General features: G+C 44.1%; 1 protein-coding gene across 5 annotated transcripts in view; it reads right to left on the bottom strand.

The window, feature by feature from the left end:
* Positions 1-20591, bottom strand: part of MYOF (myoferlin) — a 178747-nt gene that overhangs the window by 24693 nt on the left and 133463 nt on the right. For 3 of the 5 annotated variants that reach the window (XM_027529445.1, XM_027529440.1, XM_027529441.1), the window contains 12 exons: positions 18436-18617; positions 18184-18342; positions 17960-18058; positions 16859-17020; positions 14793-14958; positions 11366-11442; positions 9423-9479; positions 8034-8045; positions 5751-5849; positions 3862-3987; positions 1564-1719; positions 1062-1153 (listed from right to left, as the gene is read on the bottom strand). In XM_027529445.1, coding sequence (XP_027385246.1) covers positions 1062-1153; positions 1564-1719; positions 3862-3987; positions 5751-5849; positions 8034-8045; positions 9423-9479; positions 11366-11442; positions 14793-14958; positions 16859-17020; positions 17960-18058; positions 18184-18342; positions 18436-18617 — 1387 coding nt within the window. The remainder of the gene's footprint in view (positions 1-1061; positions 1154-1563; positions 1720-3861; positions 3988-5750; positions 5850-8033; positions 8046-9422; positions 9480-11365; positions 11443-14792; positions 14959-16858; positions 17021-17959; positions 18059-18183; positions 18343-18435; positions 18618-20591) is intronic. The other 2 variants (XM_027529444.1, XM_027529443.1) reach the window with 1 other exon arrangement.

The following is a 20591-nucleotide window of genomic DNA, read 5'->3' as shown; positions in this document are numbered from 1 at the left end:
GGCCGGGGCATGGGCCCCGGTTCTGCCACTCCCCAGCGGGGTGAGCTGGGTGTTCATTCCCTTTGTGCCTCAGTTTCCTCTTTGTCAGTAGCCCCTCAGAGTGGTGGGATTCTTGAGATGTTTTCTATGAAGGGCTCACTATAGTGCAAGCCCTCAGTAAAAGCTTAGCAAATAGTTTAGTTGCTCAGTCATGTCCGACTCTTTGTGACCCCACGGACCATAGCTCGCTGGGCTCCTCTGTCCATGGGATTTCCTAGACAAGAATACTGGAGTGGGTTGCCATTTCCTTCTCCAGGGGATCTTCCCAACCCAGAGATCAAACCCGCATCTCCTGCATCAGCAGGCAGATTCTTTACCACTGAGCCACCAGGAAAGCTTGTAATAGTAGCTATTATTAAATGTGGAAGAAGTTTATAGCTGACAAAACTAGTCCTCTTTAGAGGTCACTTGGGTTTGCCTTATCCTTGAGAAGGTTCTGATGAGATCAGTGTAACCATGCAGAAACAAACGTCAGATGGCAAGGATGAAGATAGTAATGCTATTTCAAGAATCTTCTTGAGCAGAAGACAGGGAGCAGGACATCTGATGCCATCATGTTCTTCTCCCTTCCCAGTTTTTGGTAACAGAGTCAACAACATTGGCTCAAAACAATGGAATCAAAGCATCCCAGATAAGAGAGCTCAACAGGATCGGGGTGTGAGAACCACCCTGTCACTCCACGGAAGTCACTGCCTATTCTTCTTGTCTAGAAGCCACAAATTCTCTGGACTTCTGGGCCTCCTACCATCCACGTCCTATTACCCCTGCCCCCCCAGGTCTTAGGGCAGGTCTCGCAGACTTGGTTTTATTTTCTTCATGGCACTTTTTGCTTTCATGAAATGCTTTTATTTATGTATCTACATATTCATTATCCGCCCCACTGACTTGGATATCTGAATAGTTCATAGACATGGTTTCACAGCTTCTGGGCCTAGAGCAAAGCATGGCGGCACATACTGCATCCTTAGCATGGAGGCCATGGAGAAAAAAAACACAGAAAAATGTTAGGAAATAGCTGTTACCTGCCGAACACCGGGTTGAGAGTGTTGGGGATGTAGTTGTCTCGGTCTTCAATTACTTTTTTGCCCAGTGTTATTTTTATGTAAGGGTCACACTGTGGGGACGAAACAGAGGACAGGTTATGTCACTGTGGGGTGCCAACTTCAGTCAGTGTCTGGGACAGACTCGGGGCGGCCTCAGATCAGGTCTGGGTAGTGCTCCTTCTTGGCGCCATGCACCCAGCGCGCCTTTGGAGGAGAGGCGGTGGCCGGGAGCAGTGACAAAGCAGTTCTCTGAGGTCACATCTGTAAAATGAGAAGGATGATCCAGAGGCTCCAAAGCCCCTTCCCTTCAAGCTCTTAGGTAAATCCCCATTGGGACCGTCCTCCTGAACAGATTGTTTTGATAGAGTATCTTTCCCCTCGAGAGATAACAGACGCCCAGAAAGAAGGAACATGACAATTATGGTGGTTGAAGACTGTAATTATCTTGCTACAGGAGAAGGCCCCACACCCAGACTCTTACCAGGCCATTGTTGTCCTGGGGCTGGAGCTCTAAGCCTCGAACAATGTAAATCCTAACCGTGCATTCCTGCGGGACGCTGTCAGGTAACTCCAGAAACTGCCGGGGAGGGGCCGGCACGCTGGGGTCATCCGGCAGTGGGTAGATTCGGAAGGAGCCCTATAGGAGAGACACACACAGATGGAGCCCAGGGCCCTGGGTGACCAGAGCAGAGGGCCCAGGGCAGTGGCGTACCCCCAGGACATGAGGGACAGCCACAGAGGGCTGTGGGATTGGGGGAGGAAGGACCACTTTTGTGAAAGAAAGCTATGGTGCGCTTTGCAAGTTTCTGATGGGGAAAGTGAATGATGATAAAGTAACTAATAGATCACAGGAGAGAAGGAAGGGCAGGGCAGAAGCTGGGAGGCCTGGCAAAACCCCAGGGGAGACGTGGAAGTGGCTTGGACCAATATGATGGCAAAGGAGGTGGTAGGCGTGAAATTCTGCACATTTTTTGAAGACAGGAATAAAAATGATTATTTTTTAAACCCAATAAAATACTAAGGTGATATCCCCTTTTTTTTTGCATTACTGCATAAATCCCCTTCCACTCCCAGGCAAACTCCTGTTCACCCTTCAGGTCTCAGTTGAGAAGTGTCACTTCTTCCAGGAAGCCTCCCTGACTGCCCCCGGATTGGATAAGTTTCCTAACATCTTCTAACACCACATTCATCCATATTGCAGCAATGACATCTGCTTCACTAAAAGTCACTCAGTCGTGTCTGACTCTGTGCCCCATGGACTATACAGTCCATGGAATTCTCCAGGCCAGAATACTGGAATGGGTAGCCTTTCCCTTCTCCAGGGGATCTTCCCAACCCAAGGATCAAACCCAGATCTCCCACATTTCAGGCAGATTCTTTACAGCTAAGCCACAAGGGAAGGCCAAGAATACTGGAGTGGGTAGCCTCTCCCTTCTCCAGTGGATCTTCCTGACTCAGGAATTGGTCTCCTGCATTGCAGGTGGATTCTTTACCAACTGAGCTGTCGGAGCGTCATTACTATTTATTTTCTATATTCCTCACTAGACTGAGCTTCCTGAAGGGGGGAAATATTTCTTGTTTGTCACTGTCTCCAGGACCTAACACAGGGCTGGGCATGAAGCTGGGCACAGTAAGTGGTTTTTGAATGAGTGAGCCATCAGGTCAGCTTGAGAGGCTTTATATTTTATCTTGAAACCAGCTTATGTACAAGAGTAAGCACTAAAGTTGGATTCAGAATACATGGGTCTTAGGATCCAGCTACTTTCATTCAGTAAAGCAGCATGAAGTGAGGACCTACCATGTGCCAGGTACTGGGGGCCCAAAAATGAACTCAAGGAATCCAGTCTGGCACGGGGATGACTCTCATGCTATCTTCAATCAATGGAGTGGAAGCTCTAATGACAAGGATTTTGAGACCAAAATAGGGTAAATTGGTCTGATTGATTAGTAATGTCTGCTATTGAAAGGATTAGAAGTAACAGATTTGTTACCCCCTGTGGTTGGGGGGAGGTGCAGTCGTGAAAGCAGATACTTATGATGTGAAAGACGCTTTACTAGTGGTGGGGACCCAGGGAGCCTGGAGCAGGAGTGAGTCACCCTGCCAGGAGCAATCAGGGAGCACTTCACAAAGCATGTGACATTGGAGCTGGCATTGAAAAGAATGAGTAGGAGTTTGTCAGACCACAGAGCAGGAAGGAAGGGCATCCAGGGAATGAAGAGCTTGTCCCAAGGCTCCAAGTTGTGAGAGGATAGCATGTGTTTCGGGCTTGGAGAGGGTGTGGTGGCAGGGGAGACAAGAAGCTTGTGAAAGGCCAGCTCCACCCTAGGAAGGAGTTGAGACTTGACCAAGTGGAAACTCAAGCAATGCCTTTAAGTGGTCAAGAAACATGATCGGATTTGGTTGTATGGAGGATGGACTGGATCGTGAATGAGAAAGGGAACAAGGACAATGGATTGGGAAGGTGTTGTACTGATGATCCAGCTGAAAGCCTGGGAGGGGGTGGGGGACGTACGTGTGTGCACGCACGCGTGTGGTGGTGGGGGGTAGGACTTAGAGAGGCTGACTCTACAAGATTCAAGGCTGGTTGGCATCAGCTTGGAAGACTGGCTTTGAGGATTCTGCCCCCAATCCCATTGCCCTTTTCCTTGTTAGCATTTCCAAGCATCCTTCAGGTGTCAGAGGATAGGTCTCTGACCCAGAGACTGGTGGTCCATTATCCTAGGTCTATAATGAAAATAAATATTAATTTTAAACAGGATAGACATACATTTTACTCACCTTAAACTCCCCTACCACAGAAGGGTCTTCATTCTCATCTGACTTGCCTCGAAACAGCTTGAAAGTATCTGAGAAGTCCGTCAGGCCCTCGAATTCCTCTACATCCTCTAGTTCACAATCATATATCTGCAAACCATCAACAGATTCTTAATTTCTCATTATAACACAGGTGGGATCTAAAATCAAAATGACTGACAATACCAAAGGCGCCCGAGATGTGGATGGAGCAACTGGAACTCTCACATTGCCAGCTGGAGTGCATAACGATAAAAACACTTTGTCAAAGTGTCTGGCAATTCGAAGTTAAATATCCAGCTACACTGTGATATAGAAGTTGAATTCCTACATGTTCATCCAAGAGACATGAACACATGTCTGCATGGTATAAGAATGTCCACAGCAGCTTTATCATCAAAGAATGGATAAACAAGTCATGATAACAAGTCATGATACATCCATACAATGGAATATGACTCAGCAATAAAAAGGGGCAAAGTACTGATATATGACAAACTACTGATATGCGACAACCTGACTGATCTCAAAACTACTGTCTTGGACTACAGAAGCCACACACACAAAAATACACACACACAAATACATATTGTATGAGTCCACTTATACGCAGTATGAAAACAGGCAAACCTGATCTGTGATGATGAAATCAGATCAGCTGTCAAAGAGGGTTGGAAGGTTTTAGGAATTGACTGGAAAGAGGTACACAAAGGAGTTTTCTGGGGAGAGGGGAATGTTTGTTGCCTTGTTTGGTAGTGGTTTATGTAGGTATATATATATAATCATAACTCACTGAATGAATCACTTTACTGTATATAAATTATACCTTGATAAAGAGCTAGAAGAAGAGGAGGAGAAGCAAGGAAGGAAAGAGGGAGAGACGGAGGATGGACTGTGGGGCTGATCCACCAGACTAGTCTATTTCTCTAAATGAGAGGTTCTTTACATGCTGGTGTTTCTTAAGCTACATTGAGACGTGATGACAATCACATGCAAGAATGTGGATTTTCCCACTTTGATGGAGAAAAACATTTTTTTAACTTTTAATTTTGTATTGGGGGTATGGCCAACTAATAATGTTGTGACAGTTTCAGGCGAGCAGCAAAAGGACTCAGCCACACATATACATGTCTCCATTCTCCCCCAAACTCCCCTCCCATCCAGGATGCCACATAACACTGAGCAGAGTTCCATGTGAGATGATTACTTTAATGGCCTGATATTTCTCATTTTAAAGTTTCTCTTTCTGCTATGCATTGTTCTGAAAATGTTAGCCTTCGCTTTAGCTTTACTACTGGAAAACTGAATAAAGAACTAGAAAACTAAAAAAAAAGAAAAAAAAAAAGAACTAGAAAACTCAAACCCTTAACAGAAAGATCATCCATAACCAGATCTGCCTAGTTCAAAAGCTCATCTCCCTCCTGGACACCCAGTTGTGATTGTATGCTGCATGCATGTAAAAGAATCAACTGCTCAGCTAGTAAAACTGAGGCCCAGAATGGAGGACAGAATGAAGCATGCTGATGTTTCATGCTGTTTTGCAAGAGCACCATGACTTCTAAGGTCTCCCTTGGTCAAATTGGACAGCTGTTTACGGCTCTAATTAGTGCAGTGCCAACCCCATCCAGCCCTCACTCAGCCAGATGTCCTAAGCCCCAAAGTGGCAGTCACAAAAACCATAAATCAACAGCTGTTCTCAAGCCCTGGAAATCTAAGCAAAGCCAAAATCCATCACAAGACGGCTCCCCTAGAGGTGCTCCTGGCCCCTCCCCTTCAACCCCTACCATCGACCTTTCAGGTTTTCACTCAGCTCGGCATGCAACCAGTCTTAACGCATGTTCATCCCCCACCCACAGTTGCACAGGCCCAGGTACCTTGAGTTTGGAATAACCTTTCTGAATATATTGTCCACATTTTTCATGTTCCCCTGTGGAAGCATAAAATTTACTCCACCAGTCAACAATTTCTTCCTCCTAAAGAAAGACACAACAAAATGGCAAAACCTTAGTGATGACCTGGATTTCCAATCATTGCAGGAAAACTATGTAATAGAAAAGAGAAACAGGTACTTCTGAACCTGAAAGAAGTAAGATTATGTGACTTTTGTTTACATGAACCAAAGCAATAAGAATTCTTTCACCTGGAAGCTGGAGGTGAGGTGATGATCCTTGGCCAATGAAATGTGTGTGGCTTTAATGGCCACAGCTATACTGGGTGATTTTCTAACATTCTATGGATACAGTCTATTCATTTGACTGTTTTTACTCTTTTATCCTGTTGATATTTACATACCAGCCTTATGTATGCAGGGTGAAGAAGAACTAAAGAGCCTCTTGATGAAAGTGAAAGAGGAGAATGAAAAAGTTGGCTTAAAGCTCAACATTCAGAAAACTAAGATCATGGCATCTGGTCCCATCACTTCATGGGAAATGAAGATGGGGAAACAGTGGGAACAGTGGTGACTTTATTTTTCTGGACTCCAAAATCACTGCAGATGGTGATTTCAGCCATGAAATTAAAAGATGCTCACTCCTTGGAAGGAAAGTTATGACCTACCTAGATAGTATATTGAAAAGCAGAGACATTACTTTCTCAACAAAGGTCCATCTAGTCAAGGCTATGGTTTTTCCAGTGGTCATGTATGGATGTGAGAGTTGGACTATAAAGAAAGCTGAGTGCAGAAGAATTGATGCTTTTGAACTGTGGTGTTGGAGAAGACTCTTGAGAGTCCCTTGGACTGCAAGGAGATCCAACCAGTCCATCCTAAAGGAAATCAGTCCTTAATATTCATTGGAAAGACTGATGTTGAAGCTGAAACTTCAATACTTTGGCCACTTGATGCAAAGAGCTGACTCATTTGAAAAGACCCTGATGCTGGGAAAGATTGAGGGCAGGAGGAGAAGGGGACGGCAGAGGATGAGATGATTGGATGGCATCACCAACTCAATGGACATGGGTTTGGTTGGACTCCTGGAGTTGGTGATGGACAGGGAGGCCTGGCGTGCTGTGGTTCATGGGGCTGCAAAGAGTCAGACACGACAGAGCGACTAAACTGAACTGATTTACATACACAAAGGAGAAGAGGGCAAAAGAGGATGAGATGGTTAGACAGCATCACATCCATGGACATGATTTGAGCAAACTCTGGGAGATAATGAAGGACAGGGAAGCCTGTATGCTGCAGTCCATGGGGTCGCCAACAGTGCGACTCAACAACATTTGCGTACACAGGTAAAGTGAAAAAACAACCCTGTAGTATGTGTTGACTGTTCCATCCTCCAGTATGTGTTTTCCTACTATTTCATTTCCTTAGCCTTTTGAGCCAGCAACACATTGCAAAACAAAGCTCACTAAGCTAAGCATGGGAGAAACTGTTTCTAACTCAAGTTCTATCCTTTACATTATAAGCCATACCCTTAAGTTACAAACCACGCTGCATTAGATATGCTGTTTAAAATCTCTGAGCAACATTTTCTTCATCCACTGAATTGGCTAACACTGTCCTTCCACATCATTCTCATAGGGTTGTTCTGGACATCAAAGAAGATGATTAGGAGGAGGAACTTTGGTTATAAAATATGAAGCAAGAGTACGGAGGCATTATGCTTTGTTCAGACCAGTGGCTCCCAATCTATTCTTGAAAATTCTAATTCAATCAGCCTGGAGTGAGACCTGGCGTCCAGGATGCTTTCAAAAGTTCCCCAGGCAATGTGCAGCCAGAGTTGAGAACCTTTGGTGGTTCTTTGGGCGGAAGGGATGGCATTTGGAATCACTTATGAAATATTCTCAAACTCCAGAAGGCTGTAGTTTATAGTAGGCTATGACTATAAATTCCATTCAGATTTATAACAAGAATAGATCCTCATCAGACCCACCTGCATCTTAATCCACCTAGTAAAGAGGTTGCCCAAAATAGTATGTCATCGGCAACACAGCTCCTATTTCATCAGGGGGTGAGACAGAAGAAATACTCAAGAAAAGCTACTTCTTCTCTGTGTATAGTACACATATGTTTACACATACAGTTATTTCCCCTCTGTGGATCAGTAAACCCAATCCTGGATTTAAAAACAGTTTTTTGTTTTGTTTTGTTTTACATATCAGCCATAGGAAAAATACATGAATTATAAATCTAGCAAATTGTATAAAACAGTTACCTTTTCTGTTAGCTGTTCATCACATATATGGCCAGGAAGAAGGCAAAACATGTATAGGTCACACGGAGGTAGAGAACCATGAGCATTAGGTTGAACAAGAAACAGAAAAAGAGACATTATTTTCAACCATCATTTATATTATCAACATTTTGATGGTTTATTTGTTCAAGATGATCTCATTATTAAACACATCTTTTTGGTTTCTTCTCTGAAAATGTGCAAAAGAGTTACAAACAGTATTAAAACAAAAGGCTTGGAGGTAGTCACCCACATCCCATTTTAATAGAGTTAGACAATCTCTGTCCACCAGCACAGTGATTACATATGGCATTGGGGGATTAGCAGGGTATAGTTGTTCTCCTTCCTGCCCCAAACCTTTCATTCCATTTAGCTTTTAAAGTATATTCCCAGCTGGCTTAATTCTCATCTCTCCAAAAACTCCTGTTGCAAGATGTTTATACCCAGCATGATTGCAATATCATTATTAATAAGCATCTTTTCTTGCTTTTCCCCCATGTTGATGTTAAAGTACCAAATACATATCCATCCATCAAAGTTGTTCTATGATGTCAAGTCTCTCACTGACCACATCCTTCCCTTTTGAGTTTTCGCATGGAGAATCTACCAGGAGATGAAAGAATTGACAGCTAGGATGTTGGGGTTTCACTTTTCTCTTGGTACCTCCTGGAACATTAGCCAAGCTCGCCCTCAGGGCAGTTTGAAGAATTGTGGCCTCCTAACTTCATTTCCAATATAAGGGAACTGTGATTACTTACTACAGGCACTTCCTGCAGGGAGTGCGGGATGGCTATGAGGCTTCTTTTGCAAGTGCCCCTCAGCATTTTCCAGATCAACTTTTGTTCAGCACACAGAATTGCCAAGAGAAGCAGAGAGGCAGATGTAACAATTCTATTATATTAGTATCAAAGTGCAATTAAGAGTTAAATTATCACAACTGAAATGAGATTTTGGAGAGAGGGATTTTATACCAAAAGTGTTTGCACATTCTGAATTCAGATTTTTAGAATCTTTTTATTCACATCTATTTTCATCTATCCGAAATCTTTTCAAAGAAATGAGCAGTTCATGATTTAAAAAGCATTTTCAAAACAGATTGCTGATGTTAAAATCTAGAATACAGGAAAATATATTCACGTCCACTTGCTCATAACTTCACATGAAAAAGTAACTGAAGCAACTTGAAGTAACTTGCTTCATTACATCCACAGGGCACAGCAGATTCTCCCCTGAAGCTTCAAACAATCACATTTGTTTAAAGATCATCTTTCGCTCCAAAATCTAGAAAGAATCTGAAAAGGAGAATTCAAGCCTCTAGAGCGAAGTCCCTGCAGCCCCAGGCAGCTCCGTGCGTTTTCTTATCATACATACATGCACTGTCCTTGGAGAAGCCATTTTGCTGAGTGCTGTTGACATACTGCTTAAGCACTGGAATTGGAAGGTAATCGTTGAAACGGCCATGTAGGAATGTCCATGACACCCAGCTAGCACTTAGTGATCCCCCCACCCCGCCCCGTGTGTATTTCCCACTTTACTTGTGGTGGTGCTGAGCCCATCGCACGAGAGCTCTCAGTCACCACAGGGTGGTGGTGTGAGTTTCTGTGAGCATGAGGCTGTCACCTGAAGCCACAGCCTCCAGCTTCCATCCTCAGCACAGTGTTGACCCAGTCCCTCCATTTACCCACATAAGAGGATCGAACTGAGTTAGTGGTAATAGATGTTCATCACACACACAAAGCATGTACATGTAACATACACAACACACACATTACATGCGTGTATGTGTGTTACATGTGTGGACATATTTTACATGTACATATAACCCAGGACATCAGCAAGCTGGTCATTGGTTCTTCCAGAGCTCAACTTTGCTCATTTGACTTTGCATAGATGAGCCCTGTCTTCCCCAATGAACAGATGGAATCAGACTTCCAGAGGCCATTCTGAATAGTCTTTCTTATCAACACAGTATACATTCACTAAGTGTTAGGAGAGCGGCTGATTAAAGTGATATACAGTATGTGAGAATGATACGACCTTCCTCAATCCCACTGGGCTGCAACTTAAAATATGCTGTAAATTCAGCTTTCACTGTGTGTTGCTACAGCAGCCTCATCTCTTAACTACTGGGAAGAAATGAGTGAGACTGGCGCATAGGTGACTTTATTCTTTTTCTTGATCCTCCACACCTGGGGCAACCGCGTATACAGAAGGCACAAAGACCTGATTGGCAATGGAATCTGGAGGCAGATCACAGGGTAGTATCTTAAACTGGCTTTTTCCAGAGTAGTTGTGAAAATGTACTTAAAAGATCTTAAGTATATTATACTTCTCCCTGGGCTACTACTGTTTTATTGAGAGTATCTGGGGTTGTTTATAAAGTAAACACAGTGGTTTTGCAAATTTGATATTGTCATTTCTGACTGCAGAGGGTTCTCAGGGAATAGAATCAAACGCACTGCTAGCGGTGCTGGCTGTGGAGCCCACATTTAATATGGTCCAATTGTTAGTGAGTTTAATGCAGTGGGAAGAAAGTCGATTTCTTTAAAGGCACTGTTTATGGATCTAACACATTAAAGTGCAATCATGTGTACTTTCTGGCCAGTTTGCACATTAAAACATGCTGTGAAAGTCCATCATGAATGCCAACAGAAACAGGGAGATATTTGATGTTTTCTTTTTTCTGGGCTGAGAACTCCCTCCCGCCAACCCTTTCCTTCTTGTCAAACTGGATGGAATGGTTTTAAAATAGGGTCCTGAGTGAGCATTTCCACCAATGTCTTAATTTCAAAACCACAGTGAATATAAAAGTCAGGGATATCCCATACACTGACAAATAGAGTCATTAAAAATCCATGACTCCTCTGTTTCATTTAGGGGGAAAAGAACTGGTGAGTCAGTCCATGAATCTCTCTTCTGAATGCTGTGATGCCTGTATATGTGGTCCTGAGATTGCTCTTGCAAATGATACCACTCAGACCATCCACATCAACGGTTCTCACACCTGCCTGCACGTTAGAATCACTTGGGGAGATTTTAAAACTTATTGCTGTCTAGATTCCCCTCCCTCGTGCAGAGTGCAGCACGGTTCCAAGTATTATTTTAAGTATCCTTGGTGACTGAGGGGAGAGGACAGGAGTTCACACAATGTCACCAAAGCTACTGATGAATGTAAGAGCCAGGTTCTTTACCGTGATAAGTTCGTTTGTTATCTTTAGTCGCATTGAATGGTTGTTCGGCTGAATTCAACTAATGCTTAGATACCTGGAAGATAAAGCCAACATCATTCAATGAACGATCAATTCTAAGCCTACCTTTGAAGCTAGTAATGGCTTGGTGTCCTCTATTTCAATAACAATGTCCCGGCGGGGTGGGGTAGACAAAAAGGAGGCTGCAAGACAGACAATTTCATAATCTCAGATACTTACAAAAATATAGTGGTAAGCTTTCTATTTCAAGTTTAACAGCCACACAGTAGATGGTAGAGTTTGCTCCTGGATGAGACTTACTAAATGGAGAAGACCACACCGGACTGTAGAAAAATAACCCAACAATTCATCACTTTTCCCAAAATATGATTGGTTTGAGACATTTTAAGGGGATTATCTGGCCTGTTTTTTTTTCCTTTCACCTTAGTTAGCCCAATGCCTGTAGATAGGGAATGCTCAAAAAAAGCATTTTATCAACACATGTCTTTAGAGGATACAGGAGTGATATTGGGGCCCTGGGGGGCTACAGAAAAGGAGCCTCCTTTTCATGGGATCTGTTCTAAGACACAGAAAAGCAAAGCAGGGTGAATAGGCACATTTCACGGCTGAAGTTGCAGCGGCCTCTTTCAGCCCCAGTTCTTACAGTATGCTGCTGCTACTAAGTCGCTTCAGTCATGTCTAACTCTGTGCGACCCCACAGACGGCAGCCCACCAGGCTCCCCCGTCCCTGGGATTTTCTAGGCAAGAACACTGGAGTGGGTTGTCCTTTCCTTCTCCAATGCATGAAAGTGAAAAGTGAAAGTGAAGTCCCTCAGTCGTGTCCGACTCTTAGCGACCCCATGGACTGAAGCCTACCAGGCTCCTCCATCCACGGGATTTTCCAGGCAAGATTACTGGAGTGGAGTGCCATTGCCTTCTCCCTCTTACAGTATATGTAGAGGGAAAAGGCACCCATCCTGACTTTAAATAATTCCCAGAATATGTGTGGCTCTAGAGTCTGGGGTTAGAGCGAGGGCTCATGAGTAGCCTCCCAGGGCTCACCAGATTTGGTTCAGCTGAATGGGGTGCCAAAGCTTCAGCTTGGGGCAGGATGGAGTGAGAAGTACAGATGCGCTTTATGAATGAAGACATCAGGCAGACAGACATTCATCAGAAAGCCAGAACCCAGACAGAACAAACTCTGCCAAGGCAAAAGAACTTTTTATTTGACCCAGCAATTGATGCATAGGACATATAGGAGGGAAAACACGTTCTTTAAGCACCTGCCATGTGCTGGGCAGTGGGCTAAACTCTTTACATACATGATCTCATTTAACCCCTCAAAAATCTTGTAGAATAAGTGCATATGTGGCATTATACCCATTATAGAGATTAAAAACAAACAGACTGAGGCTCAGAGAAAGCAAGTCTGCTTCAGGTTGAACAATCAATCACAAGTGCAAGTAAGTAACCTAGGTCTCTCTGACGTTAATGCTTGTGTTTTAACTGTCATACCAGAGTACAGAGCAAAGCATGCCCTTTGTAAATGTCAAAGAAACGATCAGAGGAACACTGGGGAAGCAGAGGAGACTGACACTGAGAATCTATGATGCACCAGTTGCTATGCTGTTGCTAGGTGGTTGAGTATCCATGTGGCACACCCAGATCTATCAGCAGTCTCTATGCTTCCAAGATAGCTTCCCCCAACTCCTAACAATTGCAGCAGCACAGAAGGGTGAGTGGGCAGGCATGCTGGAAAACCGCACGGGGGATCCTTTCTATATCATCAGTTCTCCATGTCACAGTCCTCATGTCAACAACACCTTGGGGATGGGAGGTGTGTGCCTCCCCCACCAGACCAACCGAGCATATCCCTGCACTCTTACCTCAACTTGGTTTAAACAAAGTATCAGGTGGATCTAAAATAACAGCTTCTGGTCTTGGGAACACTGTGTTCCCCATTCACCCATTCCCACACACCTTAATGTGTTCCCCATTTCCTCTTCAGTGACTCTCTGAAGCCTTGAGTTAACTCCATAGAATTATGAACCAGGAGGCCTCTGTCTGCCCCTGACCTACTGACATACATAGGTCCACTCAGATTCTGAGGCCAGAGAAAATGTGCATTTATACCTTCCTAATGATTTCACATATTTGTGTCAAAGAGTGTTCCCTCATGAAAGCAGTAGAAAACACACCAGGGAAACACTTTCTCTCCATTATATAATCCCAGATCAAAGAACGTCTGCAGTTACGTGAATCCTTGTTATAAAAATGTTGCTGTTTAGGCACCATCTATTCAGCACAAAATGCATTTCACGGGAAATGTGTGGATAAACACATGTAGGGTTTGGCTCAAGTGTGACTGTGGATTTTTTTCTCTCTTCTCTGAATCAGGGATTCAGGATGCTCAGACCCACAATGCAGATAAGTTTCAGAGGCTCTGTAAAATCAATACCAAACCTTATGGAAGATTACACAGAACCAGTTAGCAGCACAGCTGCTCAAACAGAAGACATCTGTTTCAGTTTTGAGGCCATCAGCGATCAGCTGAATGGGTGTCAGTTCTCCGCTGGGTCTAATCTCACAAGCCTAGGGATCTTGCTCATGGGTGGGATCCAGTCCCTAGCCCCTAACACAGTCTCTGGCACATGGTAAACTAAAAAACAAGTAATTCTTGAATAAACAAGTGCAAAATGCTATCCATATAGTTATTCTTTCATACAGAACCCTAGGATAATACTATAGCCTGCTCTAACACTTACACATTAATTATGTGACCTAAAGCCAGGAATTAAACTCAGCAGGTATTATTTTTTCCTCCAAGGGTAACAATGAAATCATATGTTTCAAATCACATCGTAAGGATGTTGTGATGCATTAATGAGGTGGAACAATAGATAGAAAGCAATTTAAAAATTCCCTGCTCCTTCAGTGCTCACAGAGGGGCCCCTGTATCTCCCATCAAAATATTTATCATGGCAAACGGCAACCACCCATTGTCCCGTTTGATTTTTCTGCTGGACAACACAAAAAAGAAATGTTTTTTCCCAGGAGCAGGATATTTCAGAAGGTAGCAGTTTGAGCACTGGGCCCCTCCAAACAAGGCCAGGATTCAAGGGGCACTCTGCCACTTACTAACTGCATCACCTTGGGAAGGTTACATAGCATGCTGTCAATCAAACTGTTCCCTCATCTGCAGAACCTGGAGAATAAGTACTTGCACCTTGAGAAGTTGGTGAAGATGAAATCAGCTCAACATGAAAAGATCCAAGATGTTATTTAGAGACTTGGATTTCCCTTTTTTAAAAATTGGAGGATAATTGCTTTACAGTGTTGTGTTAGTTTCTGCTGTACAACGTGACTCAGCTGTAAGTATACATATATGCCCTCCCTCTCGAGCCTCCCTCCCACCTCCCCATCCCCCCCTTCTAGGTCATCACTGAGCTCTAAGCTGAGCTTCCTGTGCTAAACAGCAGCTTCACATTATCTGTTTTACACATGGTTGTGTAATTATGTCAATGCTACTTTCTCAGTCATCTCTTGCATTTACCTTTTAGCTGTGGCACGATGTCCTCCTTTCCTGCATAAGGGTCACAGCGAAAGCGGTCCAGGCGATCAATGGTGCACTGGCCCACAACGGGCTTGCGCCCGAACTGCCGGTGGTCGATGACCTTGATCACCAGTGGAGGCATGTACAGTTCCTCCTTGGGCAAGAACTGGGGAGGGAGGTGGGTCACAGAGGTAGGTGTCACTTCTCTCTACAAGTCCTGACAAGGGCAGCTTTGCCAATTAACCCCCACCAAAGGGACCATCTCAGGCTCTCTCTGCCCATTTGGCATAGGCTCAGGGCCCCACAGTGAGCAGCTAGCAGCCTAGAGACGAAGGGCCTGAGCTCTGAACCAGATGCCTGGGGTCAAATCCCCGCTCTGCCACTGATAGTTGCATGGCATGATCTTAGGGAACCTTTCTGTGTCCCAGGGATCTCAGTAACAGTCGGGTTGCTGAACTAATGAACGAGAAGTGCCTAAAAGTGTATCTTAGTCCCTGGCTCTGCTCTGTTAACAGGGTGTGAAGTCAGCACTTTGTTAGAATTAGTTAAAATCTAGAAATGATTGAGATAAAACTGAACCTTCACAGGAAGTAACTGTAGCTTGGGAGTCTTTCAGCCCTGGAAGTTCAATGCCAAAATAGGACGCTCTTTTCTCATTGTCTCCTGGTTCCTCGATGTACAATCTGGTGACCTTGGTGACACTGTCTGATTGAGGAATCATGGGCTGGTCTCAGGTCTGCCTGGTGTGTGGTTCAGATTATTTCCACCTCTGTCCTTGCAGAGGAATAGAAGTTGGGGTCAACTGAGAGGCTTTCCTCACTTCTGCTGACCAAGGCTAGATCCCAGACTAGAGCTTGGGAGTCAGGGGAGGGAGCTGGCGAGAAGACAAGGATGGGCAGAGTGGCCCCGGGATCACTCTGAGATTCTGGCTTGGAGCCTCCAGGGGGTGCTCACTGGTAGCATCCCAAGGGGAAAGCATGGGCTTTGAAGCTGGAGGGACCTTAAGTCTGAACTCTGGCCACCCACTTGCTAGCCTCACTTAACCTTTCAGTTTTCTCCAAAGCACACTTGAGAGGGATGAAAATGCCTGCCCTGCAAGCTTGAAGACCGATGCAGGGAGTGTGAACGCAGCCAGCACTGGGCTCTATGTAGCTGCTGCTGTAGTCTTGACAGAGTCTCTGAGCACAGCAGGCCGCACCTGGCACTGGTTATGGAACTTGCAGAGGGCATTTTTCCTCCAAGCCTTGGTTTCCTTATCCGTAAGAGGAGGAGTTAAGCCACATGACCCTAGAGTTCAAGAGCCGTGTGTTGGAGGCCCCAAGGTCAGAAAAATGACTGGGGTGGGAAAAGGAATGGGAAGGTTCTGGAACTTCCACCCCATCAAAACTGAGGAAATGCCTTTGTATCTGTTTTTATAGTAGAGTATTAAACGAAAGGTTTTTCCATTTAAAAAAGTTAAGGATTTAACTGCTTTAAAGATAGAAAAATGGAGTAGCCTCTTCTTGCTCCAGAGTATTATGGGGTCTGCAGTCGAGGACTGTGAACCAGATCTAAGGCTGCCAAACTTCTAATAACCAGAGGGGAACATCGATGGAGCAAAAGTGGGCACCATCCCTAGGGGCGCCTGGAGGCGGGGCAAGCGCCATCACCTCATTACTCTGCAGCTCCCTCTGCAGCTCCCTTTCCCAGCCAGCCAGTCACTATGGGGGATTCTGGTTCACACACCTACAGGGGCATGCCTGGGGGTTAATATTCTGTTCCTGGAGGACTAAGAGCTTGTCATAGAGAGCTGACTAGATGGAAGTTTTCTGGAGAAATACCTTAGGATTGCTCATAGATACTTGTGCGTCACTGGGGCTCTTTGAAGCTTTAAGGAACTATCGCTACAGTGTGAGAAGATAAGGGAGGATAGCCACTGACAAGCAGACTAAGGCAGGGTTTTTCTATTTGTTGTCGGACTTTAGAACTATATTAATATATAATGTATGGATTTGTATATATTCATTTTTCAAGTACAAGTCAGCAATTCAATACACATGGACTAATATGGAGTCTTGATACAGTACCACTCTCATGAAGAGAACAGAACTTGGGAAGTTGGGTGTCTTCTTCAGGTTTTTGATCACCACTGACTCGACCCTTTCCCCTCCACACTCCACAATGAGACTGGGGGAGGTGACAGAAGCCATCTGGTAATTCTTCATATTTCTTAAGCCCCAAGCTAGAATCTAAGAGAACAATATAAAGAGAAGGGAAGAAAACCCAGCATATTAAAAATATTCAAAGGAAACACTCTTTCTTAATAACTGGTAAATTCTTTAAGATGGACTTGTAACCGATTTGCCTCAAATCTCTGAGAATGTTATCCTAGAAAGCCTGGAGGTCAGACAGAGAAAGTGTCTTTGCCCATTTTCTTCCCTTATCTGAGCGGATAAACAGCAGAGCAGATAAGAGCACAGGAATCAAATCCTGGCTGCACCACAGCTCTAACTCTGGCAAGTTAGTAACCCCTCTGGCTCAGCTACAAAAGGAGCTGAGAGTATTCCCCATCATAGGGTTATTCTGGGGATCAAGTGTAAAACTCTTAACACAGAGTCTGACCTGCAGGCATTTATTCAAAAATAAGAGCTGTAGTTTAAAGTCATCTGTCTCAGTCTTATTAGCAAGACAGCCCGAGGATGGAAACCTCCAAGTAACAGCTTGTTGACTGGACAAACAGGGAGCCCTCACTAGTAGGCAGGATGCCGTCCATCAAGTTCCCTCCACCTGTATCTGCTCAGACTGCCCGACACGTCACCATTTCCCATTCTTCCCACCCCTCCCCTCCACCTCCCCCCTCAGGTCCCCTTTTCTCAGCACACACAGACATGCTGCTCTGAGTCCATCTCCTCTCTCCCAGTTCTCCAGTTGACCCGGGAAACTTAGAAATCCACTGGCTCCCAGTAAATGGGAATTCTAAATTCCCTCAGCAATATTGGGATTGACTTGTTTTTATTGCTTTGATGAGTATTCTATTTTCCATGAATATTTCTGTTTTGTGGACAAATTCTAAAGGAAGTTGGAGATAGCAAGAAAAGACACAGCAAGGTTCCATGTCTATACAAAAGATTCCAGTTGGGTGGCCACATCCATTTGATCTGACCAATGAAACAGGGCAAGCAGCATACCTCAATAGCAGTGAGCTGAACCACAGGCCTGATGCCCTGGGGGACCATGTACAGATTTGGTGCCCTTTGCGAGGGAAGAATGGGAAGGTTGGAGCCATCCTGTGAAACAAACACGGCAAAGTCAATGCCTCCCTTTGGTTCAAGTAAACAGTGCCTGGAGTTGTTAACAAGTGTTTTAATTGGCTACTCTGAAAAAAATGTATGAGTGAGAACTCAGTAAGTACCTTGTGCCTCAGAATCAACTCTGCAGTTACAAGGACATCCCCACAGGTTTTGTCTCCATTCATCACTGGGTACCAGAGAAGTTTGGGAGTGATGTCCATTTCTGAGTCTAGTTTCACCAGAGGAGAGCACATGCTTCGTCCTAAAAATTCATCTTTGCCCTAGAGAAACAAGCAATCCTGAAATTCTCTGACAAACAACCTTATAGAGCTCCATCATTCCCTAAATCATCTTAGAAATGCTAAATTACCTACCACTTGGTCATTGTCAAAAAGTTCGATGATAACCTTGGGTGGGTTCTGTAGGATGGTTTGGGGTTCCCCAAAAATTTCAATTTCATCGAATATAATCGTTTGGTCCCATGTCGGGTTCAGAGTTGAGTGGATGATCTCGGTGGTTTTACTTCGATGAAGGAAGGAGACATGAGCATATGGATCTAAAACAGAAAAAGAGAGTAACAGTGGGCCATGGCTGAGGTCTGAAGCCATAAAACTCCTGGAAGAAAACATAGGGGTAGGCTCCTTGACATTGACTTGGCCATAGTTTTTTAATCTGACACAACAAAAGCAACAGAAGCAAAAATAAACAAATGGAACTACCTCAAACTAAAAAGGTTTCAGTGCAGCAAGGTGAATCACCAACAAAATGAAAGGCAAACTATAAGTGAATGAAGAAAAAATATCCATCTATATAGGTAGATACATACATACAATAAAATATAATTCAACCTTAAAAAAGAAGGAAATTTTGCCATTTGTGACAACATGCATGAACCTGGAGGGCTTAAGTGAAATAAGCCAGACACAGAAAGACCAATACTACAGGGTATCATTTATATGTGAAACAAACAAAAAAATCTTAACTCAGAGAAACAGGAAAATGGTGGTCCCTGCGGTGGCTGAGGGCAGGGGAAATGATGTGAATTAAAGAGTATAAACTTCACCTGCAAGATGAATAAGGTCTGAGGATCCAGTGGATAACATGACGACTACAGTTAATACTTTTCGTATAACTGAAATCTGCTAAGAAAGTACAACTTAAGTGTTTGCACCAACTCACAATATGTAAATTTGAGAGACGATGAATATGTTCACTCAGTTGTGGGAATCTTTTCACAAGGTGTACATATGTCAAATCATCATGTTGTTCACTTTAAACTTTGTCAACTATGCCTCAGTACTGCTGAAAACAGCTAAGAAAAAAAAAGTAACCCACTTCTCTATGCTTAATAATTTCACTAAACCTTTTTACAACTGCTTGGGAGCTGACCTCTGTGAGCAATACCCTGCTGTCTAACTTGAAGCTTTTGCACAAGCTGACAGGATGCCTGGCTTTTAGCATTGCAGCATCTCATGAATGGGATTCTTTGCTTTTACCCTGATGGTATACCTTCTGTATCAAACTGCAAGGCATGTGCTTTAGTCAAGAAATTAACTTTGACTTGCAATGATTGGGTGCCCCCTGGTGGTGAATATTCAAAAATGTCTTCAAAAACCATTCTGGAGCGGTATTAGAGATAACCTTAAATCTGCCTTAATTTGTCAGAGAAGGAAACCATTCACAAATGTTGGTTAATATTAGTGCTCGGAACACACCTCACAACTGATGTGAGCATGCCAGAGTGTCAGGCAACTGGTCCTAGAGCTGGTTCCATAAGGGACGCTCTGCTGGCCTGCAGGTCCTAAAGTGGAATGCTCCTCCTATAGCTCAGGGAAATTAAAAGATGCTTGCTCCTTGGAAGAAAAGCTATGAAAAACCTAGACAGAGTATTAAAAAGCAGAGACATCCCTTTGCCTACAAAAGTCCCTATAGTCAAAACTATGGTTTTTCAAGTAGTCATGTACAGATATCAGAGCTGGACCATAAAAGAAGGCTGAGCACTAAAGAATTGATGCTTTCTAATTGTGGTGCTGGAGAAGACTCTTAAGAGTCCCTTGGACAGCAAGGAAATCAAAGCAGCCAATCCTAAAGGAAATTAACCCTGAATATTCATTGGAAGGACTGATGTTGAAGGTGAAGCCATCTGATGTGAAGAGCCGACTCACGGGAAAAGACCCTGATGCTGGGAAAAATTGAGGACAGGAGGAGAAGGGGGGACACAGGATGAGATGGTTGGGTGGCATCATCAACACAATGCACGTGAGTTTGAGCAAACTCCGGCATATAGTGAAGGAGAGGGAAGCCGGGTGTGCTGCTGTCCATGAGGTCACAAAATGTGGGACAGGACTGAGCAACTCAACAACAACAACACTAGCCCAGGGAGACCAGGAACTGGTTACACCAGCAACAGCACACAAATTCCCAAGCAGCAGGCGCCCAGAACCTTCCTCTGAGAACCAGTCCAAAGGCAGCAAAATTAGGGTGTCAGTGTGAGGGGTGATGAAGTCTCGTGGTTTGTTGGTGCTGGAAA

This window comes from Bos indicus x Bos taurus, chromosome 26 (assembly GCF_003369695.1).
Source record: "Bos indicus x Bos taurus breed Angus x Brahman F1 hybrid chromosome 26, Bos_hybrid_MaternalHap_v2.0, whole genome shotgun sequence".
NCBI lineage: Eukaryota > Metazoa > Chordata > Mammalia > Artiodactyla > Bovidae > Bos > Bos indicus x Bos taurus.
Note: the sequence above shows the minus strand (reverse complement) of the source record. Positions and strands in the feature narration are given on the sequence as shown.